Source organism: Cherax quadricarinatus, chromosome 46 (assembly GCF_038502225.1).
Source record: "Cherax quadricarinatus isolate ZL_2023a chromosome 46, ASM3850222v1, whole genome shotgun sequence".
Taxonomy (NCBI): domain Eukaryota; kingdom Metazoa; phylum Arthropoda; class Malacostraca; order Decapoda; family Parastacidae; genus Cherax; species Cherax quadricarinatus.
In genome coordinates, this window is record NC_091337.1 from 1,078,693 (window position 1) to 1,098,103 (window position 19,411).

The 19,411-nt window shown below is 39.6% G+C and overlaps 1 protein-coding gene across 1 annotated transcript; it reads right to left on the reverse strand.

Annotated features, from left to right (window-relative positions):
* Nucleotides 1-6,628: 6,628 nt before the first annotated feature.
* On the reverse strand, nt 6,629-18,499 carry LOC128696641 (glucose-induced degradation protein 4 homolog). The gene is made up of 4 exons (XM_053787961.2): nt 18,262-18,499; nt 11,844-12,011; nt 10,274-10,506; nt 6,629-7,917 (listed from the first exon to the last, which is right to left on the reverse strand). The coding sequence occupies exons 1-4, from the start codon at nt 18,415-18,417 to the stop codon at nt 7,854-7,856; spliced, it is 621 nt and encodes a 206-aa protein (XP_053643936.1). The 5' UTR covers nt 18,418-18,499; the 3' UTR covers nt 6,629-7,853.
* Nucleotides 18,500-19,411: the final 912 nt, after the last annotated feature.

Below are 19,411 nucleotides of genomic sequence, written 5' to 3' on the forward strand. Positions count from 1 at the left end.
AAAGGATGATCTGAGATGACAGAGCGTCTAGTGAAAGTAATTTGGTGGGTTTTAGTGCTGGAAAATTTAAACCCACGTGTAGTGGCCCAATTGGAAACACAGTCGACTGCATGCTGGAGAGAAACTGTAATGATGTGACAGTCAGCGCCTGCACAGGCAATAGCGAAGTCATCAACATAGAGTGATGACCAAATATTTGATGGAAGACTAGAGGCTAAATCATTAATAGCAAGGAGAAAAAGTGTTGTGCTCAGAACACATCCCTGGGGGACACCTTCAGCTTGGATAAAGTCTGGGGAGAGCACATTATTAACCCGAACACGGAAATGCCTGTCAGTTAAAAAGTTCTTAAGGAAGAATGGTAGATTGCCTCGAAGGCCTAAGGAGTGGGCTTGGGCTAAAATATTATACCTCCAAGTTGTGTCATATGCCTTCTCAAGGTCAAAAAATATGGCAATAACTGAGTGGTTATTCGCAAAGGCATTACGAACATACGTATCCAAGCATAGTAAGGGGTCTATGGTAGAACGTCCCTTACGAAAGCCATATTGATGAGTGGAGAGACTGTTGTCTCTAAATACCACACTAAACTTCTATTTACTAGGCGTTCCATCACTTTGCAAACTGCACTGGTAAGAGCAATGGGACGATAGTGGGAGGTTTCATGTCCCGTAGTGCCTGGTTTGCGGAGAGGGAGAACAATGGCTGATTTCCACAGCTGCAGAAGAACTCCTTGTTACCAAGTGAGATTGTAAAGGCGTAATAGGACTGCAAGGGCTGACTGATGTAAATGTTGTAGCATACGAATATGAATGTCGTCGGGCCCAGCTGCCGATGATCGGCAAGCTGAGAGTGTTGCCTCCAGTTCTTGAAGTGTAAAAGGCACATTATACTGTTCTTCTCTGAGAGAAGAAAAGTCCAAGGGTGCTAACTCTCTGGCAGACTTTGAGGAAAGAAATGAGGGGCATAGATGGAGTCCCTGAGAAATACGGACCAGATGATTGCCAATTTCATTGGCAACATCTAGTGGGTTTGCTATATCAACACCGGCAACCTGCAGAACAGGAGCCGGGTCAGGAGAATATTTACCACTCAGTTTTCGTACTTTTTTCCAGACTGCACTCATAGAGGAAGCAGAGGTGATGGTGGAGACATAATCTCGCCAGCAAGTGCGTTTAGCGTCACGGATGACACGGCGAGCGATCGCACGCTTCTGCTTAAAATCAAGAAGTCTCTCTGTGGTTCTATTGTACCGGTACCTGCCCCATGCAGCGCGTTACAAACGTACTGCACGAGCACAAGCAGGAGACCGCCAAGGCACGCATTTCTGAGAATGCCTGCCCGAAGTTTGGGGTATAGAATGAGAAGCTGCGGTTAAAACGGAGGACGAGAAGAGGTGTAAAAGCTCATTGATGGAGTACGAAGAAGGAACCTCTCTAAAAACAGTTAGGTGTGAGTAAAGGTTCCAATTTGCCTGATCAAATTGCCAGCGTGGGATGCAAAGAGGTGGTGAATAAGAAGGGGAAGTAAGAATGATTGGGAAATGATCGCTGTCATGTAAGTCCGGGAGAACAGACCAAGTGAAGTCTAATGCGGTAGAGGAAGAGCAGGCTGAGAGATCGATGCAAGAGAGAGTGCGAGTCCGAGGATCAAAATGGGTGTGAGTACCTGTATTTAAAACATGGAGGGGGTGGGTGGCAAGAAAAGCCTCTAACTGAATGCCACGGGAATCACAGTGAGACCCCCCCCCCCAGAGGAAATGGTGGGCATTAAAATCGTCAAGTAACAGAATCGGTGGCTGTAATGACGAAACAAGAAAGGCAATATCCAGAATAGATAATGCCCGAGAAGGAGAGAGATATAAAGAACAGAGCGTATACCACCTATGCAAGTGGATACGGGCTGCTGTGTAATGCAGCGAAGTACGAACAAATAGCTGATGGAATGGAATATCAGTGCGTAGAAGAAGGGCACTTTCATTAAAGGTCCCATCAGGAAAAGGATCTGAAGAATACAATAAATTATAGCCTGAGATGGGAGAGATAACAGCAGAGTGTAATTTTGGTTCCTGTAAGCAAACACCAACAGGGGAAAACTGGGAGAGTAACATCTGAAGCTCACCCCGATTACCCCTGAGGCCGCGTATATTCCACTGTAAATAGGCCATGATTGGCAATGATAAAGATACCTGAAATCCGCAGGTAAGGGTTCCTACGGACTAGAGGGGTTAGAAAAGTCCACATGCGGAGGCAGTGGAAAACGTTCAAGCAGTGAAGGAATGGTGCGCTGTGAAGAAAGGAGTTGCGCAGATGGAGCAGAGGAGAGAGAAGGAGTGGAGGGTGGATCAGTGTCCATTGATGGTTTGGTCTCTGCAATACATTCAGAGATTGCTTCAAGTGTTTCAGAATTCAGAGACGTCGCATGGGAGACAATATTGGAAATGGTAGGGGGAGGATGAGTAAAGAAGGGAACTGTATTGGACTCTACCAAGGTAGGGGGAGGCGAAAGGGTGGAGGGAACTGGAGAAGCATGGAAGGGGACAGAAGAGGCAGAAACCTGGGAGGTGGCAGAAGAGGAAGAAACTTGGGAGGGAACAGGAGAGGAAGGTACAGTACGAGGAGGAGGGTGAACCTCTACACTTGTAACAGAGCCAGTGAGAGGGGGAGAACCAGGCACAGAGACAGGGAAGGTAAAATGAGGAGGTGGAAGATGGGTAGGAGGTGTTAACGGACCTTTTTTTGACTTTTGAGAAGTAGAGGGACGATTGGGAGGAGGTGTCATACGAGATCTCGTCGCTACTGAGGCTTGTGAGAGAGAACACGAAGAAGCGAGATCAGACTGAGGCGTAGAAGTAGGGACGTCTGAGCCGAGGACAGGAAAAAAATTAGATACAGGAGTGACTATGGGAGAGGTAACCACAGAGGTGTGTGCAGAAGATGGGATACCAGAAGTGGGGGGACGTTTTGAAACACGGGAATAAGAAACACGAGGTAGTCTCCCTTGGAGGCGGAGATGAGAAACTGCCATGGCATAAGGGAGACCTTCTGCCTCTTTGAGGTAACGGATTTCCCGCTCGTTAAGTAGACTTGACAACGGCGAGAGTACGAAGGGTGAGCCTCATGACAATTAAGGCAAGAGGGAGGTCGATTGCAAGACATATTAGAATGGTCATCGGCACCACAGACTGGGCATTCGGCGATAGATCTGCAATATTTCGCTGGATGGCCAAATCGCCAGCAATTTCTACACTGTTGCAGTGTAGGGATCACCTTTCGAACTTGTAACCGATGTCCTGCTACATAAACTGAGGATGGGAGTTCACGGCTGTCAAAAGTTAAACGAGCCACATTGCTAGGGTATCGTCTCCGCCCACGGGCAGGAAGAACGTAAGTGTCTACCTTGAGTATTGGGAGATCTTGGAGTTCCAGCTGTTCAAGAATGTCAGTGCCACATGTCTGGAAATTTTGTTGAACTATGGTATGGGGCAGAATGACGGTACCACTACAAGAATTGAGGGAATGATGTTTTTCAATAGTGACAGGAACAGTATCGATATGGGAAAGACAAGAAAGCTCATGAGCCTGGGTAGCATTCTGTACGGTGATGATGCGCGTACCACTCTTAAGAGCATGAAAAGAAATATCTTTACCAACATGGCGTAGGAGTGCCTTGCCAATACTGTGGTCAGAAAGATAGGCAGTAGAGGAAGTCGGTCGTAAAGTGAAGAATTTAGTCCATTGTGCAGTCTGAAACTGAGCGTGGAAAGGTAGTGAAGGACGTGTTGATCTTTTCTGAGAAGAATGAGAAGGTGGAGAAGTATCATCAGCAGGTAATTGTCATTGGCGTTTAGGCGTGGGACCAGAGTTGGTCTGACGTGAAACGGGTCGGCGATTCGAAAATTTCCGCACCGTAGAGGGAGAGGCCGGAAGCATAGTCAGAGGAGAGCGAAGGTCAGATAAATCGAAGGAGTCAGTCGAGGCCTCAGTACCTGAAGCGGGTGAGGAAACAGCACCGGCAAGAGGTACAGAGGCATGAGGAGTGTCCGAAGAGTGGTCCAAAGACGAGGCGGGGTCAGAACGGGGTGCGGTATCAACTAGGGGCCCGGGGGTAGCAGGTTCATGGACTAGGGCTGCCATGGTTAGGTTACTTCTTTCTTTTTGTTTTTAAGAAAAAAAAAGAAAGAAAAGAAAATAAAAATAAAAAAAGAATAAAAAAAGGGTGGACCGGGGAGGGATAGTTCCTAGGAGGAATGAAAGGGCCAGAAATCTCCCTCCGCACCCAAGAGGACCTCAGCACCGCAAGTAGCGCAGATGCAGCATGGAACCCGTGCCATACCCTACCCATCATGCCAGTAAACCGGCAATCCGGGATAGCAACTTCACATCTGCCGAGCTACCTCGGTGGGCAAAAGAGAGGGCGGCCGGAAATCCGCCACAAAGCATACCTCCTTCAGCCACCACCCCCGGAATCCGAAAGGTGGCTTCCAGAGATACACCCGTCGCCCGAGAGACACCCAAAGCCACCCTCCGGGATACCGGAGAGGGATTGGGACATCCCCAGGCAATCCAGATTCCACGGCAAACTACGCCACTGCCAAGAACCTCAACCGAATGGGATGGACCCCGGTACCCTTTCCCCTACCTAGGAACTAGCGTGCCTGTGGAGAAAAAAAAAAAAAAAAAAAAAAAAAAAAGGCCAAAAAGGAAGGGCAAAAGGGAGGGGTGGGGAGGAGGAGGAGGAAAGGAAAAAGGGGAGGATGGGGAGGATGGGATAGGGAACGGGGGATTGGGTGGTAATTAGGTTCGGTCTGAGGAAGGAGACCGACAGGTCTAATTCCTCAGACCAAGAGCTTCTTCACCACACCAAGGAGCCCCCCTTGAAGAGGGCAACCCTCACAGAACAGTGCCAGGGATTTTTCTGTGAGATACCCATAACTGAGACATGTGTGGCTGATACATAGTAGGAGAAGTCAGTTTTCCATGCACAACAATGATGGTAAGACAATCGTCAGAAACCCAAACAGTTTGATAGAAAGAAGTTTAATGTTAACTCAGATCACCATTGTTGCAAACACTTCCAAAGTTGAGAGAATACTGCAAAATAATCCAAGGAAGGAATATGCTATGACTATTTGTCAAAGGCTTTTGCAAAATCTTTGTATAGCACATCCACATTGTTTTTTGTCTTCCACTGCAAACAAAAAACATGTCATAATAATCCAATAATAATAGCATACTCAAACCCAGCTATAATTATCCAGTGGTTGCGAAAGACAGGAGTGACCTACTCTAAACCCTACTCTGAACGTTTAGTTAACAAGCTGCCTTCTAAAAATTCTCTCAAAGATTTTCATAACGTGGGATGTCAGTACCATTAGTCTATAGTGCTTTGCAATTGCTTTGCTATCACTTTTGTAGAGAAAGGCTATATCCCCTCTCTTTCTCTCTCTCTCTCTTCCCAACCTGTCTTCTGGTCTTCCCTGCTATCTCTCACAAACTGGGACTTGATAATGGTCCAGGACAGACTTACATATTATCTAAAGTATTTTAACTAAGTGTGGGTTATTTGTGAATAAATGTACTCATTAAAAGGTTGTTTAATATTTGAAATAAAAATAAAATATGACAAAGGAAGTGCACATCTGCATGAACCACAAATAAATTTATTGGATATTTGAGTTTAACACAAATTCCTTAAACAGCACAATTTTTAACTGGTCATTACAATTATGTGCCTTAAAACTTTGACAACATACTCTGCCCAGTTGCATTTTGTTAGTAGCATGCCCCAATGAACTATAAAAAAACTAAAATTTGAGCTTTGTAAACCAACCTTGACCAATAGCACAAAATTATATTGTACTGTTCATGATTTAGTGGTAAACAAAGTACGTACTGCAAGTACAGCATGCATTGTGCCTAGTTTTCCTGCTGATTTACCATATTATGCAATTATATGTTCATTCTATACGAAAAAACTTCAAATAACTGGTTTCACACAAAACCGATTCACACTTGCAGACATACTTCTAATATGACCAAAAACAACCACCGGTTTCATCATTAGTAATGAAGTGTTACTATACAATACTTTGGTATGCTGAAAATACTGCTATTTGCTTGACTTTCAGCAGTGTTAATGTTGGAAAGACTACATGTATTAACTACTAAATACAATGAATAAATGGTCAAAAATCAATAATGACTAAGTAACTGACTTGAAACTAAATTTTGATATTTAGTGTCATATCAATATGCAAGAATACAACACACTCCGGTGACACAAAGTTTTACAAAAAACACATCTTCACAAAGGATAGCAAAGCAGATTTGCCTTCATTAAAACATGAAATAAACAACCTATAGCTTTACAATCCTTTGGTATTTGGCTTCTGACTTTTTTCATGTACACAAAAAATAGAATAACAATACACGTTCCATAAAATTTTCATTAATGAAGTGTATTAAAAAGAAATACAAAATAAATCTGATATATACTGTAATACCTAAGCACTGACCGATAATTAAGGAAGTATAAATAGTAAGGAAACCATAAACACGATTATGAAGTATAAAGGCAACAGGTATAATTGCCAATGGCTTAATCTGTTTTAGAAAGTTTGCTTGACAAAATGAGCATACATTTATAAAGACAAAGAACAAAGAGTATCAATATAAATAGCATGGTACAGACCCTAATGCCAAGATAAAAATGTCAGTTACAATAATGATACATATCCTGAATTTAACTAGACTTAACTTCAAAATATAACCATTTTTTTTTAAAGTATTAATAATTCCTATAACTCCACCAGTTGTTAGGTATGACCGACCAGCAACTGAAACCAGCTACCATCTATAATTCACACTTCTTGTAGAGCAAAGTTTTTGTAATGTTATGAATCAATACTATTCCTACATTCTTCAGAAATAAATTACAAAATATCTAATTCTCTCACAAGTCCCTGACATAATAGTGAGAATGACCATGGGTTCCTAAATGGGCTCCTGACAACTGCTTTGTCCATACTGTGGCAACAAACTGTTAGCCAAATATCCTATTATACATTGCCTCTGAAATTAATTAGAACAAATTATCATAAACCTGCCACTAGTTACTGAATACAATTTAGGATTAAAAAAAAAATGAATTTTCTAAACTGAAAAAAAAAAATAAAAAAGTTTAATCTGTTTTCATACAAAAAGCAATGCATGTTTATTTTGAATAACAATAATCAATACCAGTGATATCAAATACTATCCCAGTGACTTCTCAACCAGTTCACATCATTATAGCCACACGACAAGGAATTGGTCTGTTAGAGATGTCTGTCCCTAATCAACCTCACAATTGAAGTAATGAAAAATATATATATACTATATATTTATATATTTATAATGGCATAAACAGTACTAAAGAAATGCTGTTCATTTTAGAGAAAAACAGTTGAAGATGTATTAGTTTCATCCACAGTGTTCAAATCAAAATATATAAAAAAATAAAAAGGCACTATAATGACAAAACACAATGCAAATCAGTCTTGTAATTTCACTATGAAAATTATATTTATGAATACAGAGCAAAAAACTTAATTAACATTTAGAGAGTACACAAAAATATCACACCTCTTTAAACTCAATTCAATAAAGTGGACCATTATGTATTTAGAAACAAACTAATACACTGTTTTTCTTCACTGGTGATGCAGCACAGGCTGATTTATACTACAAGAGCTATAAAGCTCTTATAAAACAATTCAGCAACATTCCAATAAAACATTTTTTAAGGAACGAATAAAATATAAATCACATATGCACTAAGCCTTGAGAGTAGCAATACACTTTTGAGACCCTTTATCTGAACTCATAAATCTGGACACTATGCTCTGGAACATGCGTCAGATTCAGGGACTGGTACCTGCAATATGCAAGGAGCAATAAAGAAGTATTCGATATGAGCTGTAACATAAAGAATTAAAAAAATGAAGTTAATACAGCTAGCCCTCCACTTTCGTGAGTTTCGAACATTCGCAAATGCCCAGCCGCCTTATGAAGAAGAGAAGTGTTGCTGAGGCCAATCAACCTCAAGCCCTCACCCATGAAAAACTAGAGCAAGCGATAAGAATGACAGCACAGCTCAAACAATTTTTTTACGACACATACCCATCGATGTTGAGGGTTTTGAAAGTGATGAGCGACACTGTTAGAAGCACAATTCCTTACAAAACTCTGTTTGTTAGATATGAAGAGGAAATGGTCTCAGTTGCCCATCACAATGTTCTTCACAAGGAAGCCTGCCACTACTTCTACTGCCTCACCTGAACCTCAACCTGTGGCAGAATTTGACTCCGTTGCTAACTCGGACTCTAGCGATGTTGGCAGTGACGCTGGCAGTGAAGAGTTAGAATCCACACACTAGACTCATCATGCCATGCAGTTACACAATCATCTCCATTCAATTGTCATCAGTAACTGCATGGCTATCATCACCATCATCATCGCCATTGTCATCATCACAAGTCACCAGAGTTCATCTGCCTAACCTTATGAGTGGCAAGTGCTTTGTTTGTTCATTATTTATTATTAAACCATAACATTAATGAGCCTGGTCCATGGCTGGGCTCCAAGAATAGTTACTCTCTCAAAACTTTTCAAAGGTATATCAAAGGTATGTGTATACAATATTTTACAATGTTCTCATGTGTTTTATGATTGTTCGTGGTTCAATAGGTTAAGGAAGCAGTATTGTTAGGCTAAGTAAAGGCTATTATTATATTTCCCCACAACATATTTGCGCACCAAAATATTCGCAAACGCTACAGTACAGTACACGTATTATTATATTTCTCTACATCACATTTACGCACCAAACATTCGTGAATTTTCAAGATTCGCAAGGCTCTTAATCCCCTAACCCTCACGAATGTAGAGGGCCTTCTGTACACATGAATTTTTCTAGCTTTCATGAAGATACAATGAAAGTAAAAATACTGTACTTTAAATTTTCACTTAAGAATATCATAGCCTTTTCAAAGAGATTCTGCAGTTCTAAGGCTGAGCTTAGAATAGAGAAACAACTGTTTGCACCAATTTATACTGTATACTCTAAGTGAAGCGATGTCATGCTATATATGTATTTCAAACTCATCAAATATCATAAGAAACTAGTGTACATAGTGTAAGGCTTTATAAACAATAAAAAGCTGAAAAAAATCAGAAAGTAGTGTACATAGTGTTAGGCTTTATAAACAATAAAAAACTGAAAAGTCATAAAAAAAAAAAAAAATAAAAAAAAAAAAAAAAAAAAAAATTGGCATCAATAAATTGTGAAACATAAATATTGCTAGTGAATTTATGCCACTGTTGCTGACGAGTGATCATTTGCTGCCAAGTTCAAAATACCATAAAATCCTAAGTTTTCATTATTTTTTTCCTTTCCTTTGGAAAACGCTTTCAAACTACAGTGGTACCCCAAGTTTCAGCCGCCTCCCAACTCGAACAATTATGTAAGTGTATTATTGTAAGTGCTTTTGTAAGTGTATTTTTGGGGGTCTGAAATGGACTACTCTCATTTACATTATTCCTTATGGGAACAAATTCGTCTAATAATGGCACTCAAACAGCCTTCTGGAACGAATTATAGCCGAATCTCTGGGTTCCACTGTGTAAGAAAAAAATATTTTGTTTAATTTTCAAAATTTTGCCCCCCACTCCCTCTCATCCCATACAGGAATTTTTATTTAATAAATAAAATAAATATTGAAAAAACAGCAAGTTTGCCTGCCAGTGCTGCAGGACAGCAGACTTGAGTCACATAACTGCAAACACTCTATAGGATGTTTTAATGTGTACCATAAACAGTGACCACTGAAAAAAAATACAGTAAATCTCACTTACAGAAAATTCAACACAGAATTGAGATCTGTATATTTTAACCATAGTCAGTAACATTTCAGTAGATGTGCTGAAGAGGGCCTTTGATTGTGGCTGAAATATACAGATTCTTTACATTCTGCAGTTTAATTTCAGTCAATATGGTATCTGCCAATTCAAGCAAAAATAAATTTAAAACAGCATTCTGGTACATTGGTTTGTGAAAGACTACACAACTAATACAACTTAAACAACCTAGGCATATAGAAAAATAAATGGATATGAGAAATTTTCCATTGACAATCTTCAAATTTTCCAATTAAACTACTACAAGCTTATACTGATATATTTTCTTATCTAAAAATAACATTTTGAGCATTCCAGCAGGAAAGAATACCTACCATTCTGATGTTCTGTGGTAATAATATCCATCAATAGTTGCAGCACTCTTCTGGAAGCAGATATAATAAAAACCCGCAAATGAAGCTCCATTTATATCCTTAACAGTGTGGTCTGGAACAAGAAAATGTTCCTTCCATCTCATAAATACATGTTCAGAGTCCTTCAAAACACTGTAGTCAAATGTATCCGAGTTGAAGGTTTTTGTATATTGATAGAAAGGTGGAAATTTTCCCTGTAAAAGAAAAAATTATAAATAAACCTATCAATTGCACACATTAATAGATAACAATTTCTCACAAGGTCCAATATACCACATAAATTCTTAGGAAGAAATTCAGCTTACACTACAAATATTTTGTGAAAGCATGCCTGACGATGACAAGATTACATTTAAAATAATTGAAACTAATCCTAACCTGGATAGAAATCTAATAATGAAAGAGGGTCAGAAGGAAATGACTGCCATATTAGCTCTATAAAGTAATGCAGGATAACTGAGAGAAAGTTACATTACAAAATACTGTCATTCTAAGGTAAATGTCAACTACCAAAGATTCTCCATCAAAATGTATACCAGAATGTCAGCCATCCACTTGGGCTCAATAGGACAGCATCAACACTTTTACAAGATATTCAATTTGCAGCAAGTGAAGGCTGCCAGAATATGAGGTTAGGTGTATTGTAACATTTTGGTTTAAAAATATTTTTCAGTGCTAAATGAAATATTTGGCAGCTAGCCTTGTTTTTCATGCATCATACATATTCTGTGTGACCCTAGGTTGGACACTGGTATTTAGGAATGTAAATGTGTTGAGTAGAGTAGTGATTGCATTTCATACTGTAGATGGCTCCCGGCTACCTCATGTGAAGCAATATCTGTTACTGTACCTTTCTCTGTATAACACACCGATTTTGAAAAAAAAATCTTATTATTATTATTTATTATCACACTGGCCGATTCCCACCAAGGCAGGGTGGCCCGAAAAAGAAAAACTTTCACCATCATTCACTCCATCACTGTCTTGACAGAAGGGTGCTTTACACTACAGTTTTTAAACTGCAACATTAACACCCCTCCTTCAGAGTGCAGGCATTGGGTTTTCTTTAAAATTACAAACAGACACAACAAAGTTTAAATAGGGAGGAGTAGATAAGATTAAATCTGGTGTAACTAGAACATGAACTAAGGAGCAATAAGAGTAACAATAAATAAACATACAGTATACAATACAGGTGGGCCCTACTTTACAGCATTTCTCCAATGCAGCAGTTTTCAATTAAACCCATTCTTCACTTATTCAGACTTCCTATAATGAATACATGCATCACTCACTATAAGTTAAAGATGAAAATAATTTAAGGTAAATTATGTGCATACTGTATATGCATATTTTAGGCCTAGCTCTATTGCTCTCATAGAATGTGCAACACAATTTTTCAAAGAACTTTTTTTTTTTTTCAACTGCATTCATGAAAAATTACACTATACAGAGGAGACTTATGAGAGAGCTGACGGCATATATATGGTACACAAAGCTAGACAAAAGAATCTAGCCATTATCAACATACCCAATGTTTCTTGTCGACTTCCTCATCTGCATCCCATTTTCGAGTAAGGAATGGAAATTTTTCACTAATAATTTCGCCATCAAAGAAAGTAGTTAGCGTAGGGTATTCCTCAGTCAGGCCCTTAATTTTGAGATATCCACACAGGTATGAATTAGCTTCATCCACATGCTGCCAACAAAAATTCTATTAAATTCCAAATTTCCCAATTTCACAAGCATCAACTATATTATACGTGTAATTGTAAAAAAGATTATTCTTCAGAGTGGAAAAAGAAAAAGTGCTAACATCAAACTCAAAATTTTTTATCAGAGACCTGTAATTAGCAAATTATATTCAGCACTGTACAGTATGTAGAGTATACCAAATCAATCTGAGAGTTTGCAGGTCCAACAGCAAACCTGTATTGCATACCAGTCAGTATCCACTGTTTAATCAAAGAAAAAATAACATTATGATAAACTAGTTACAATATTCCAATTACAAAACTGGCTCAGCTAATGATGGCACTGCCTGCACAATAATTGGCCTTATTCTCACAAATGCAACTGGTTACCGGATTAAGGTTATGTATAAGAACATAAGAAAGAAGGAACACTGCAACAGGCCTACTGACCCACGCAGAGCAGGTCCATGTCCCCCCCCCCCCCCCGGGATTAGACCAATGACCCACCCCCCAGATTATCCCAATGACCCACTCAGTCTGATCATCTCCACTCAAGGATGGAGCACTGTACCAGACCCAGCAGCAAAGCTAGTCAGGTCCAATCACACCCACCCACACCCACTCATGTATTTATCTAACCTATTTTTAAAACTACACAACGTTTTAGCCTCAATAACTGTACTCGAGAGCTTGTTCCACTCATCCACAACTCTATTACCAAACCAGTGCTTTCCTATATCCTTCCTGAATCTGAATTTTTCCAACTTGAAACCATTGCTGCGAGTCCTGTCTTGGCTGGAAATTTTCAGCACTCTATTTACATCCCCTTTATTTATTCCTGTTTTCCATTTATACACCTCGATCATATCCCCCCTAATTCTACGCCTTTCGAGAGAGTGCAGATTCAGGGCCCTCAGTCTATCCTCATAGGGAAGATTTCTGATACATGGGATCATCTTTGTCATCCTCCTTTGTGCGTTTTCCAGAGCATTTATATCCATTCTGTAATATGGTGACAAGTGAGCAGCATAGTCTATTTAGGATATATAGAGTTGAAGAACAACCTGAGGACTTCTATTATTTATACTTCTAGATATGAAGCCAAGAATTCTGTTAGCTTTATTGTGAACACTAATGCACTGTTGTCTTGGTTTTAGATTACTGCTAACCAGAACTCCTAAATCCTTTTCGCAATCGGTAGTATTAAGATCTACATTGTTTAGTTTATATGTGGCATGGTTATTTAACTGTCCAACATTTAGAACTTTGCATTTGTCAATATTAAACTGCATCTGCCACTTCTCTGACCATTGCGTAAGTCTATTCAAATCATCCTGGAGTTCTCTAATGTCCTCATTAGAATGAATTGGACGGCCTATTTTGGTGTCATCAGCAAATTTGCTTATGTCGCTATTTATTCCCTCATCTATGTCGTTTATGTAAATTGTGAACAACAATGGGCCCAACATCGACCCCTGAGGAACACCGCTTGTGACATGCCCACATTCTGATTTCTCCCCATTTATGCAAACTCTCTGCTGTCTATTTGTCAGCCATGCCTCTACCCAGGAAAAAATTTCTCCTCCTATTCCGTGTGCCTTAAGTTTCCTCTGGTGTGGAACTCTATCGAAAGCCTTACTGAAGTCCATATACACAATATCATATTCATTACCATGATCTACCTCCTCAAACACCTTAGTGAAAAAAGTTAGTAAATTCGTAAGACAGGAGCGCCCCTTTGTAAAACCGTGTTGAGAATCATTAATCAATCTGTGCCTGTCAAGATGGCTACGAATTGCTTTGGCAATTATTAATTCCATAAATTTTCCCACTATGGAGGTAAGGCTTATTGGTCTATAGTTCGAAGCCAAGGACCTGCCACCTGCCTTGTAAATAGGTATTACATTTGCCATTTTCCACTTATCAGGCACTATGCCAGTTTGTAGTGATATGTTAAAAAGATTAGCCAAAGGTATGCTAAGTTCCTCTTTACATTCCTTTAACACCCTTGCAAACAGTTCATCAGGACCTGGGGATTTGTTAGGTTTTAGTTTCTCTGTTTGTCTGAGGACCATGTCACTAGTTACCGCTATCATACATAGTTTATTATCATCCTGTTCTACGTAATCTATTATTTCAGGAATATCGCTAATATTTTCCTGGGTGAAAACTGAGAGAAAGTAGGTATTTAGTATTTCACACATATCCTTATCACTGTCAGTGATCTGACCAGAGTTACTCTTAAGTGGGCCAATCTTGCCCCTAATCTTACTTCTGTATACCTGAAAGAACCCTTTTGGGTTAGTCTTTGAATCCCTTGTGACCTTAGCCTCATAATCCCTTTTTGCTTTTCTTATTCCTTTTTTTATTTCTCTCTTTAATTGAATATATTGATTTCTTGACTGCCCATCCCCTCTTTTGATATGCCTATATATGCCTCTCTTTTGACCAATGAGATGTTTTAATCTATTGTTCATCCATTTGGGATCATTTTTGTTAGATCTAATTTCCCTACTCGGAACAAAAGTTGTCTGGGCAGCTAGAACTATGCTCTGAAAAACGTCATATTGGCAACCAAGATCACCTACCTGACCCATAGTCAGGACATCCCAATTTAGCCCACCCAAGTAATTTTTCAGTCCCATGAAGTCGGCCAAGCGAAAATCTGGGACAGAGATTTGATTGCAGTTATCTGGGTAATTCCATGATATATTGAAACTAAGTGATTTGTGATCACTTTCCCCAAGCTCATCATTAACCTCAAGATTATTAATTAGTGAATCTTTGTTGGCAAGAACCAAGTCAAGCAGATTGTTTCCTCTAGTTGGTTCTGTCACAACCTGTTCTAAAAAGCAATCCTGAACCGTATCAAGAAAGTCACTAGACTCAAGATTTCCTGTCATATTGTTCCAATCAATTTATCTAAAGTTAAAATCTCCCATTATCACAACATTTTCATATCTAGATGCCCTATGAATTTCGTCCCATAACAGCTTACTGCACTCCCTATCAAGGTTTGGGGGCCTATAAATCACACCCAAAATTAATTTGTCACGTCCCTCGAGAAACTGTAGCCAAACCAATTCTGTGTTCGATGTTTCTAATCTTATATCATGTCTAAGACAACAATTTAAATTTTCTCTGACGTACATCGCCACACCACCACCCTTCCTGTTGACCCTATCAGTGTGGAATAGTTTATAACCCTGTATGTTGCATTCAGAAGGCATTTCTCTATCTTTCAGGTTGAACCAGGTCTCTGTTATACCAATAATATCTATATTGCCTACACCTGCAAGTAATTTTAGCTCATCTATCTTATTTTTTAGACTCCTACTATTTGTATAGTAAACCTTTAGGGAGCTAGTCACTCGTTGCCCTCTACTATCTCTCTTTGTTTGTTGATCAATTGATTTGCCATTACTAGCAACTTTATTTTGAATATTGTCTTTTAAACATATCCCTGAGGTATCCCGGTAATAACTGCTGTTTTTAACCCTAATGCTGCAGCCTGATTGTTTCCCACAAACACCCATACCTCCATAATCTATCAGTTTAAATTCCTAGACAAGTCATCAATTACCCTCTCAATTGAATTGGCTAATGCAATCACTCCATCCCCAGAGAGATGAACCCCATCCCTTGCATACATATCACATTTGCCAAAGAAAAGGTCCCAGTTATCAATGAATGGGATTGCAAGTTCCTTGCAGTACCTGTCTAGCCAGCGATTTATACCAATTGCCCTAGACATCCATTCATTGTGAAAGTTAAGACACATGTGCAACATCTGGATATCCTTATTGTTACAATAAGGATATCCAGATGTTGCACATGTGTCTTAACTTTCATATTGTCGGTACTTTATACCTTTCTTGCACATCCATTCATTGCCCACTCCCTTTCTTGGCAAGATGCTACAAATGACTGGGATCCCTCCCTTAGACCTAACTACTTCTATGGCTGACCTGTACTTATCCAGCAGCTCCTCTCTCCTGCCCTTCCCAATGTCATTACCCCCAGCACTTAGACAGATAATGGGCTTGTTCCCATTACCTGCCATAATATTATCCAACCTGCTGACTATGTCGCCAATACCAGCTCCAGGAAGACACACTCTCTGTCTGAACTTTCTGTCTCTGTTACAAAATGCACGGTCCATATATCTTACCTGAGAATCGCCTACTATTAAAATATTCTTACCTTGATTAGCAGGGGAATCAGTGGTACCTTCAACCTCACTAACCACTGAAGTACACTAGTCTTGGAGAACAGAGAATCGATTTCCTACCTTCACATCTTCTCTATTAACTCTCCTCAGAAGTATAAACATGAGCTCTATGCAACATAACCTGGAGTTTACCTGGAGAGAGTTCCGGGGGTCAACGCCCCCGCGGCCCGGTCTGACCAGGCCTCCTGGTGGATCAGAGCCTGATCAACCAGGCTGTTGCTGCTGGCTGCTCGCAAACCAACGTACGAGCCACACCCCGGCTGATCAGGAACTGACTTTAGGTGCTTGTCCAGTGCCAGCTTGAAGACTGCCAGGGGTCTGTTGGTAATCCCCCTTATGTGTGCTGGGAGGCAGTTGAACAGTCTCGGGCCCCTGACACTTATTGTATGGTCTCTAATGTGCTAGTGACACCCCTGCTTTTCATTGGGGGGATGGTGCATCGTCTGCCAAGTCTTTTGCTTTCGTAGTGAGTGATTTTCGTGTGCAAGTTCGGTACTAGTCCCTCTAGGATTTTCCAGGTGTATATAATCATGTATCTCTCCCTCCTGCATTCCAGGGAATACAGGTTTAGGAACCTGTATTCCCTGGAATCAATGCACAGCATTACCTAAGATTTCATCAAATCTAATTCCACTGCTTTATTTGACCCAATTTCTAGCTACTTTACTAGTGTCTTTTCTGTTCTAGCAACTGAGCACAAGAAACTGCTTATTCAACTATCAGAACTACCCTATAAAGTGCACAAATTCCAGTATAAAAACAGAATCCAAAATAAACACTGAAGGCATTCCAGCCACCATAGCAACCTTTATTCTGTTTATTAACCATGTCCCCAGGCCTCTCTTATATAATACTGCCTTGCCCTCCATTTTGAATCCATCATCGGAAAAAAATTAAGTTTTACCCTACTGCTCGACTTAAAATATAACCAAGAATGATTGGTCATAGTTTAGGCCATCAAATTTATTGAAGCAGAACAAGTAAAAACCCATGAAAGTGACCAGACAGGTGAGGAGCTCCACCCTTCCTTAGGAAAAAATCACCAAAAATTGTGTATTTCTGCCACCTTGAAGCTGATTTCAAGCTGCTTCCAGTCTGAAACTGACCAAAATCATCTCTTTCATTAGCATGTCTTCCATTGTATTAAAAGATACCAAGAAACCCCATAAAACTACTCTAGGAAACAATATAAGTAAGTTACAGTCTTTCTTGGGTTATCCAAGATTTGTAATCCTCCAGTTAATAACCCAAAGATTCTTCTCTTTTTCACATTTTCCTCTATTTGCTGTGATGTATAATATTATTTCTACTTCAGAATGTAGCAGAAAGTCAAACCTGGCTCTTTAGATATTTCTTCCTTATACTACAGCTTAATTCAGAGGCTAATGATAGTATATACCACAATAGCTATTATCTAAAAAACTATTAAAACCTTATTCTAACTTAATCTAATGTGCTAGATTAAAACACAGAGGCTGAATCATAAACCATCAAATTCCTGGGATGTTTTAATATAAATTTGATTTGGAAAGCATCCAACACAAATTTATATTTATCAGGGCACCCACAATCTTTGAAAGATTACATAATCTGCAAATTATCTAGAATAACCCCACAAAAAAGTCAAAGTGACTTATATCCATTGGGGTTCATTGAAGTGCATTATGAATTTACTGTTATAATGTAGAACAATTCAACATGAAGTGAACAGATGCAATATATCAGTACATTTATAGACTATCTGCATTAAAATAAATGCTGTGGTGAGTGTTTCTGGTGGTTAAATAATGCCAGCACAAGGCCACTCACTTCTCAACTTTCACTCTGCCACACAATAGAAAGTAACATACAGCTTTCCTTGCAAAACAACAAAGGCTTTTTTGGTGTCACACCCACTCCCCGTGCCTCACTCTCTCCTACACCATCACACACTACATTTAAACTCTCAAGGCTGCAGCTGTGGGCAGAATGCACTCTAATTTTGCCACGGGATGCTGTATGAATGAAGGAAGTTAAGACCGCACCTGTAAGACCACCTCCACGTCGTATGACTGTCCCTTGGACTTCTGGTGTCCCTGGAACCTTGAACCATTGTATAGCAGGCTGCGAGTCACCCCAGGCTGTCCAGAATTAGCTGGAGGAGGCGGATCTAACGCAGCCATCTCTGTTTTAACAGGCATGATGATATTGCTTGTGGTCGACCCTCACTCTCTTAGATCTCTGGCGACATAAACAAGACCTGACTTCTCCTCAACACCGTACACTAAACACTTCTCAAAAATTACTATATTACGCATTAAATTTAAAAGCTCTTAATATAGCTCAGCTTTTAAAGATTCGCTTTTGAGATTAGTATCCGGTAAATTGCCGTAAAAAACGTAATGCGAGTTTCTAAGAATTATTCGTTCAATTTTAATGAAATAATTGTTGGAACGTGAATCAGAGGCCGGATCGAGGCACTGAGAGGTTGTCATGTTGATGATGTCACCAGGCACTCACAGCACCACTTGCTACTGCACATTAACATTAAAATGATTATTACCTCTTTATGCGACCGAGCGCTAATGAGCCCTGTTATCATTTACCACTTCGTCTACCTTGTCCCTGCTAATGATTTATAATTTAGCAAACTGGAGTTTTTATGGAAATATATTATTACGCACCTGAGGTGCGCTTGTCTACATATATGGAAGGAATGGTAGGCTTAAGCTAAAATTATAAAAAAAACAGTGACAACTTTAATGACTGAGTGAGAGGACTCTTATGTGGGAAATTGAGCATGTATCAGTAACTGGGCTTCTGCTCTACAGAATCAAATGTTTGATATATTCCTTGCACTCAAATGTATCCATGTATCTAAAGTTGACACCTTAATTGTATGTGATTCTCTATCATCCATAAGTGCTTCTTACTCGAAGAGTGTCAATTATGACATGTTCTTGTCAGAAACTATAGAGTGGAATCTGAGTACACCTTATGTGGATTCCCCTCTCTCAGATTTAGATTTTGCCACCGAAGTGGCTAGTTTATTGTGCACCCCATATCCATCCTGTGGACGGTAGCGCAAGAGCATGTGGATACACAAAAGGCCCAGGAACTAATTCAAATTCAAATTCAAAGTTTATTCTCTATAAGGCCCCAAAGGTTTAACAGGAGTACATATGGATTTATATC